We start from the raw sequence: 9085 nt of genomic DNA on the forward strand, positions 1-9085 counted from the left end.
ACGTTTTCACTTAATTTCATTAAACTAACACACATTTTGACCAACCTACACGGTTTGAAGTCGGGTAGAAAGACGGAAATCATTATACTCATTTATGATATATCGGGCAAAGAAATGGTGGAGCTGTTTGCATTGATTTTTGACATTGCTCAGGTTTACTTAAGAACTTATTTTCAATAAATTTTATAAATATATGAATGTAAACGTATAGGGTATATGAAGTAAAGTCAGTCGGACGTTTCTAAATCGTGAATAGCAGTTTTATGGGGCTAAGGTACGTTTTCGTCCGAGTTTATCCATTTTAGGCACAAAGATACACTGTCATTATAAAAATTCGCTCTGTCAATTTCATTTAAATAATTAGCACATTGGCTGACATATGTGGTATAAAGTCAACTGGAAATTCGCAAAACTTTATATTATATTAGGTATATGGGAGCTAAGGGAAGTATTGATCCGATTTAACTGGTGGATAATTTGGACGATGAGCGTGGCACCGGCTTCTCGTCAGATATCTCGAGAACTTCTCGACCGAGTTCAACCAAATTCATAACTAACAACATTCCTCTAGTGTTTCTAAGTCACAGTGAGAAAATGCGCGAAATCAGATAAAACCACGCCTACTTTTTATATAACACAAATTTAAATTTCATCAAATTCTTTCACTTTCCAGTATAAAAATCAAGCGCCAATCAATACATTCTGATAATATATTGCATGAATAGTGCCTTTGAGGTACGCAACCTTATGACCGAAAATTGCTAACATTGGAGCAAAACTTTTCAAGCCCCCAAATATCGAATAAGTATGTGGATCCCAGTTCTCATTGCGAACTTTTTATTGAAAATATCGGTGAATCTGTGAGATATATTATAGAAATTCGAAAATAATATTTTTCTGATAATAGTTGGCCTGTACGTCAAAAATAGGTTGAATCAATAATTCCCTTAGCCCTCCAATACCTAATAGAAAGATTTTTGTACTTCCGGCTGACTTTATACCGCATACAAGTATATCGGTCAATATAAAAATTATCTTAATGAATGAGAGTATTTTTTTTAATAACAATGTGTCGTTATGCATAAGGTGGTTTTCCCCAGCTTTGATCCTGGCAAGTTGCAAGAGTATGAAATGTTCGATTACACTCGAATTTAGAACTTCCTTACTTGTTAGACATGTCGGTTTCAAGAAGAATCAAGAAGCATATAATTAAATGTTATGGTCAAGAATTTAGCTTAACTATGTATTAATATGTCAGGCATAATGTAATCATTTGGCGCCAGGTCCAAGCTATAAAGTGGATATATATAAAGTGGATATATAATAATCTCCCAACCAAACTCACTGAGTTTCTTCCGAGTCACAATCGATATCTGTGGCCGGCGCGGTCCTGATGGAACATAATTCCTCTACTCTTGGCTAAATGTAACCATTTCTGGGCGACAATGCAACCTTTTAAGTGTTTAATAATTTAGAGTTATTTCCTATTAGAAATGCATATATTTAATATAAATATTTCCTTATTAATTTTTTTTTATTTTAGAAAACTATTAGCTCAAAATGAGCCTTACATATATATTAAAGAACTTATTACACATAACTATATAATTTTTAAATTAACAACAATTCATAGAATTATATTCTACTAATTAACTTTCTGCTTGATCTGTTCACCGCTGATTCGCCGCAAGATCCAGCGCACCAATAAAACAAGAACTCCAAGAGCAACAGCAACGGCACCAACGACCAAAGCGACCACATCCAGCAAATAAAATTGGTACCACTTTAAGTCCAAGCCGGCAGCGCGCAAGTGACGCGCACCCTTGTGACGTATGACGTAATCGATCCAGTAGAGCGCAGTCTCACGTGGACCCATGGGCCGATCGTGAAAAATGCCCGAGAAGCGTTTAATATTGTCACGATATGTGCTGTTATGCAGCATTTGCTGGAGGCTATTCTTTAATTGCTCACTTGTAAGCGTCTGGAAGTCCAACATGATGGCATAACCATTGGCCTCGGCTTTTTTCAAATTAAGGTACTGTGGGAGTGAAAGGGGGGAAAAACTGTTAATTTTAATATTTCTTTTTTGAATTTTAATTGAATTTACCTGATCGCAGTAGAAAGGCATACCAAGTACGGGCACGGCATGGTAGACAGCTTCCTGTGAGCCGAAGAGACCGCCGTGCGCGATAAAAACACGCACATTAGGATGTGCCAAGATATCACTCTGTGGCATCCACTTTTTTATCATAACATTTGAGGGTAAATTCGTAATGCTATCGTTTTCAAATTTCCACAACACACGCTGTTTTAGCTGACTGAATACGTTGAGGAATATGCGTAACTTTTCCATAGGCATATCTTTGCTCTGCACTTGACTGCCCAAACTGAAGTAGATGGCGCCATGTTCGGCCTCATCCAAGAACTGCTGTATATCGGTGGGCAATGGTTTCGGCGGGTAGATATGCATGCCACCGACATTGATCATGCTGTCGGTCGTGGGTCCAGCTGACGATAATGGTGTGTAGTTATTGATCAGTATGGCTGAGAGATTCCTATTCATTTCGGAGATGCTGGGAAAGTTAACTGCAAGTAGCCTAGGTAAGAATTGTGGCTTATTTAAAATTTTAGCCTCTACTTACTTGGCAGGTGTCCGAAGTATTTCTGCACCAACGCGTCCATTTTCGGAAAATAGGTAAACTCGCGGTCCAAGTCCATGCGCAATGAGGTGTACGTGTTATGTACGCGCTCCAAAAAGCTCATATGTTCTGTGAGCGGTAAATAGCCATGTGGCACGTATGACCAGGGTGTTATAATGCCAAACATTTCACTCATAAACGTTTGTTGTCCAAATGTGGCCGAGCTTATAACGGGTATATTATAAACATGCGCCAAAGCCAAGAATGCATCTTGATAGAATTGTTCGACTAGCAAGAGATCGTAGACACCCTGTGTGTCTTTGGCGTTGATGAGCGCTTGTATTTTCGGTTGTTTCATCGCATGCTCCGTCGTTGAGAGGCCCAGAAGTATACACATTTTCATGAATAAATCTAATTCATTGCGCATGTCATAGACCGTTTTACCGCCGAATGTGTTGTATACTGGAAGTAAAATATTTTTTTTAGTGTTTGTTGTGGGTAATTACTTTATGCCTAATAATATGGTATTAGATGTTATTTGCACATACTTTCCGACCAAAAGTCATAAACCGGCTCTATGAGTATCTCCGTGTAATTGCTGCCCATTTTTTCTGGTTCCAGCGTTAGTGCCGTTATCATGGTGACCTGAGGAACAGCAATTAAAAGATAAATAACAATATTTGATTGAAATTTTGTATAAAATATATATAATTATATAAGTATATATGTCAGTACATACCTCATGTCCGTGCTTCAACAACTCGCTTATCAGCACACGATGCATCATGTAGTGACTCTTGCCCGGAAATGTGTAGACGGCGAGTATTTTGGCGCCATCGGTTGCCGGCGTTTGTGCCACCAGCACTGCCAGTGCCAGTAGAGCGAAGAGCATTTTTGTATGCTTAAAAAACATTTTAAAATTGTATATCAAGCGCAGTAATAAATTTTGTTTACTAATATATTCTAACTTAATTTTTAGCAATATTTTCGGAAATCGTTTTGAAACTCTGCAAAGATTTCGTTTGCTTGTCACCAGTAACTGAAGAAGTTAGCCTTAAAATCCGACTTATATAGCACCAAAATGTCTCTTTATACTGTCCCTTAGTTTGTTTTATCTAAATATCCTTTGTAGGAAGGTCACTTCATATCAACATAGCAAACAGACATTATTACTTTTGCACATAAAAAAAAATGTATCGCTTCCGGGTAAAACTGAATAATGGAAATTTCTTTAAGGTTCTGTTTAGTAGGCACACAAATGAGTGCCCCGAATTGCGTAACCGCTCAGAGCGCACCTTGAAATTTACATGCGCTACCTGTCTTTGGTTTATTTGTCAAGCAGTTCACAAATTTTGCTTTATCGCGCTTATGAAAATTGTTGTTGCCTTCGATTTTAAACCTATAAACATTAAGGAAGGAAAGATACTCGTATTCTGTTTTTAGAACTGCATGTCATTCTATTGTGCTCCAGATTACATACTACTTAAGGTTGCATTAGGGTGGGTAGAAAAAAACATTTTTTTTGTTTCTCTTGGTATTCTTAAAAATTGGAGACCATTTTGGTAGAGCAGTCATTTTCTACAAAAATGGTCCCCAATTTTTGATTGTACCAAGCGAAAAAAAAAGATTAACGAAATTGAGAGAATGTGTTTTTCCAATAACAGTGTATATTTGTGCCTAAAATTAATAAAAGCGAAACTTGCCTTAGCCTCCATATAACTAATATTCACAATTTTAGAAAAAGCCGGCTGATTTTACTCCAAAAATATATTTTTATTTATATATTTATAAAATTGCTTGAAAATAAGTTTTCAAGTAGTAGCCAAAATGATTTTAGTATAATTTTTGCTAACGGGAAGTAAAATATAGTAATTAACTTAAGCCTCCCTTAGGGGGAGTTAATATGATACCAAATTTGATTGGAATCTATTCAAAATTTCGTCGAACAATGAAGTTGAACCCTTACGCTACATTTTTTAATATAATATTGCCAACACCTAAAGATATTTAGCCGGCTTTCACCATTGCAAGTTGCAAGAGTATGAAATGTTCGGTTACAACTGCACTTAGCCCTTCCTTACTATATAATTCTTGTTTTTATCCGATGACCACCATTTAAATAAACCGATTCATTTGCACGTGTTTTGACTTGGGGATATAATCTTATAAAATGTATCTCCGAAAAAAATGAAAATAAATGTCCAGTTTTGTTTTCCCCAGCCAAGGGAAAGGGTACATCTAGCGTAAAATTAAAAAGAAATCGATTTTTTTCATATTTCTATTGATTATACCTTTAAAAATAAAGTACAATATTTTTACATTAATATCTTAAATAGTTTTTGACTTAAAGCTTTCTAAATTGTAAACGCTCGCTTTAATCAGAGTTTTCAGCTTATACCATATTTAAATGAATTTTTCTCGAAACTACATTTATCAAATTGGCTTGAGTTATTACTCGGTAAAAATTATTCAATCTTTTTAAAATTTTGTCTGCGCTATTCTTTACGAGTTGTGTTCAAAAAATATTTGGTGTTCGGATTTTTCGTTTTTTATTATTATGTATTCATTCGTCTATATTAATGTTATGACCTTCATAATAGTCCCTATTCGATATTATGCATCTATATTAGAGCTTTATACAATCGTCGAAACACTTCTCAAACTCAATGTTTGGGATAGCCTTTAGCTCTTAAAATGATTTTCATCTATCGTATAAAACGACAGCTCCTTGAGGTTCTCTTAGAAGTAGGAAAAAGCCACACCGAGCCATGTCTGTCGTATATGGAGGTTGAAGCATCGTTGCAGTATTGTTTTTGCAAAGAAATAAAAACAATTTTTTTGTTACATTTTTTGTTTAATGTTAATCGCCAAGCTCATAAAAACACGTCTAGCCTTAGCGGCTGCTAGAGCCACGATAGCAATGAATACAGCCTAAAATTGTATCGTATTTCAGGGGCATGTATGTATGTATATTAACATAATAAAAAAAATTCGTTAATTTTTGAACACATCTCGTATATTGTTCTCCATACAATGACTTATCAGTTTTTATCTATTCAATTTCATAAAAAATATTTAATTTTTTCATTACTTTATGTTCTTTAAATGTCTTTAAATATCACCTTAAATCTTTAAAACAATTGCTAAAGTCTTTTTTACTTTTAAATTCCCAAACATCTCCTTATTTAGGCTGGCACATAAGGGAGACATCCTACTTATATAATATATTAGTGGGTCAAAAAAAAAACAAATGTTTTCAAAAGCCCTTTTAGGAAATTTTTTGCTCTATAAAAATTGTATAATTTTCCGATTAAGTTAAGCGTATACGAGATATTCGTTGTCAAACAGCAATGCCTATCAAAGGAAAACAAAAAAAAAATAAAATAAACAAAAATAGAGAAAACACGATCAGTTTTGCAGAGTGGTAAATTTTCTACAAGTTCTACATGTTTGAAACTGATGATTCCCCCCGGGCCCGAAGTTCTCAAAGGGGCCAATATTTAAAAAAAAATTGTGTGATTAGTTGAAAATAGTAATGCTTTTGATAGGTTATTATTTCGAGCATTTATTTCGAGCATTTAATTTGCAAAACATTGGAAAATTACAACATTCCTTTGGAAGATTGCCGTGGACAGTACCTACGATAATAGTAGTAATATGAACGTTAAATACGAAGGAGCGTGTATGCAGTTCTTTCACCCTTTGGTGCCCACACGCTGGTTACTCGGCTGAATACTATCCTCGAGCAATAACTTATCTTGGTCTCGTTCAAATATGTTTCAATATTTTTATAATAGTGGCTCACTATGTTGGGTAATTCTGAAATCCAAAATACCCAATTTACTTCACTGTCTTTCTAATACAAGATGATCTAACAGTATTGATGCCATCATGCCATTTGTGAAAAATCTTTCCGGATTGATAAACGCTTTGAAAAAAGTAAAAAACTTGTATGGAACATGTTGATGGAATTTTCAGATATACGACCAAATTTAAGGATCAAATATTTCACCGATCATGCTCGTCACAGGGCAGGATTTCAGGAGTAGCTAACTTTACGTTTAAAACGTCCAAATTGATGATTGAAGGATTTTGAACTACATGTTATCAAACTTAATTATGAAAGTCAATAGATTTCAAAAGAACAATTTTTTTTACTAATTAGATCGATAAATAAATGTTTTACAAGAAAGGTAATTTAATAGAGATGTGATGAGAGCATAAAATACTACGTCGTATTTTACTTAATATTAAATATTATTACAAAAATATTGAAGTAGTAAGTAAGAAGATTGGCAATAAAATTAAAAAAGTATTAAAAATATTTCGGTAGAGGATGTGCCCCATATATTTTTTCTACTGAAGGAGTCTTTAAAAACGCTTTTATTCTCAATTCGTTGAAATACACTTTCTTGTAAACTATTGTTATTAATTTTATTAAAATTTACTTTTGTTTTCATTTAAAAACACACACTTTTTGCATACAGTGTTTACCATTTTAAGCTTTCAAGTTCAAGGCTTGTATATCCCTTGTCGAAACTATTTTAGTTAGTTCCGCTTTTTTCTACTATTTAGTATTTCTTGACACCAGATATTGGGCAAGCGCAAGGCCACCGAACGCTAACAGAACAAGCTTGATACTAAAATGATAACGCTTCGTTTATTGGCACTCAACTTATAAGCTTCTAAATAAGTTTGCAAAATTGTTATTGATAAACTTATTTTTTTGAGTGGCTATGTATATTTGTAGTGCCGTCTGCTAGTAAGTATCATCACTTATCTCTCAATAGGATTGCCAGATTACGTTTTAATAATAGGTATGGATTCTGTCACATGTACTGGAAATGTGTTTCATCTCTATCTCAAGTTGAGCGCTTCAGTATTTATTTAGAGTAAACGTATTCCAAACGCCCTTTTTTCCTTTGCAAATAAGAAAACAAAAACTTTTCTTCTCGAAGACGAACATTATGTGGTTTTAATCTTAAAATTTGTTTACAAGATTTTTTTTTTAGGCTTAGACTATGCTCGCACTAGGACTCTTTTGTTACCAAACCGGTTATTGTATAAAGACTAAGAGAAGTTCCGTTCGTGCTCGGGTGACACGTTTTGTGTATGTGTTCGTAAAAGTCCGCTGTTACGCAATTCGGCATTCCTTTTCATTTTAAAGTTCTGCTCATGATTGCATTAGCAATCGGTTTCAAATTAATATTTTCATTTCGTTTGGAAATTTGAATTTTATTTTGCATAATATACGAGAAATATTTTAGAAAATATTAAAAAAATGTAATCAAAAATATGTTTGTTCACTGCGTACAAGAATTTGAGAATGTGATATGCAAGAAAATGCAAACTCAAGTTGTCGGCCTCGCCTTGCTCTTATGAACGCATTAAACGATATTAAAATAAAATTTTACAATACTAAGTAACAAAAGAGTCCTATTGTGAACACAGTCTTACACTGCGAAAACGAATACCCAATTTTATTATTATTCTACCGGCCTTAATTTCTTACTGGATATGAAAACTGAGAATTTGCACTTTCTGCACAAGTCGGATCCAAGACATCGATAGTGGTTCGCTAAAAGCTCCGGGAACTTGTTTAAGAAGTTCGTTTGCATACGAGTACACCATATGCGGATCTGGCAACAAACCTTTTACTTTCTATGGCGAAGTGTTTTGCTGGTGAAAGATCCGCCTTAAGTTTGTGAAAATCGACTGTTTGAGGGTTTCGATGCTAGTGTCATAATGCAACTCCTTACAAAAAAGCAACCAGTTTTCGAACCAAACGGTCCATATTTGACCTAAATAAGCGGAATAAGATTTAGTATTGAAGGCAGTTTGTTAGATAACAAGACTCTAGCATCATATTCGTATTTTTCTAAGTTGACTCAGACAACGAAATTAAAGATCGTGTAGCTGGTTGACAAGAATGGATAGCAGAAACAGTCAGAATCTAATCTAGTGTCGAAAAACTGAGAAGCATCTGTTCCCGCTGTATTAATTTGCTTGCTTGGAAGGACAAGTCAATTCTCAGCTTCGATTTTCTAACATATTGGTGTAAGGCACAATTAAATATTTCCAGTATAACAGTATTTCCATTTCTTTTACTCAATTTTTCTAATATTATCTAATTTAGATTATGGTTAATTGCTGTTAAACTAGCACTAAATAATATAAATACGGCGAGAATTATGTTTAAAAGAATGGAACATATGGTAACACTGTTTTCTCTTGCTATTATAATACGTTACATAATAACAACAATTAAGTGAAAATAACTAATAGACAAACCCTCTGACGTAAATAATCACTAACTAAAGAATTTGCTGCCAAATAAATAATGTAAGGCGGCAACTAGTTAAACTATTTACATAGCTAATCTCATAAGAATAAGTAATATGTGAGCAAAAGAGTGAGATGCTCTGACAACGAAAAGCTTTAACGTC

The 9085-nt window shown here is 34.2% G+C and overlaps 1 protein-coding gene across 2 annotated transcripts; it reads right to left on the reverse strand.

Moving 5' to 3' along the window:
- Window positions 1–1502: 1502 nt before the first annotated feature.
- Window positions 1503–7293, reverse strand: LOC106626153 (UDP-glucosyltransferase 2). Of its 2 annotated transcripts, XM_036362275.2 has the most exons (6): window positions 7134–7293; window positions 3379–3540; window positions 3188–3284; window positions 2643–3101; window positions 2108–2586; window positions 1503–2038 (listed from the first exon to the last, which is right to left on the reverse strand). In XM_036362275.2, the coding sequence occupies exons 1-6, from the start codon at window positions 7134–7136 to the stop codon at window positions 1646–1648; spliced, it is 1593 nt and encodes a 530-aa protein (XP_036218168.2). In that variant the 5' UTR covers window positions 7137–7293; the 3' UTR covers window positions 1503–1645. The 2 variants fall into 2 exon arrangements, with proteins under 2 accessions (XP_036218168.2, XP_069964087.1); XM_070107986.1 differs by lacking the exon at window positions 7134–7293 and having other exon boundaries at window positions 3379–3567.
- Window positions 7294–9085: the final 1792 nt, after the last annotated feature.

Source organism: Bactrocera oleae, chromosome 4, assembly GCF_042242935.1.
Source record: "Bactrocera oleae isolate idBacOlea1 chromosome 4, idBacOlea1, whole genome shotgun sequence".
Classification (NCBI taxonomy): Eukaryota; Metazoa; Arthropoda; class Insecta; order Diptera; family Tephritidae; genus Bactrocera; species Bactrocera oleae.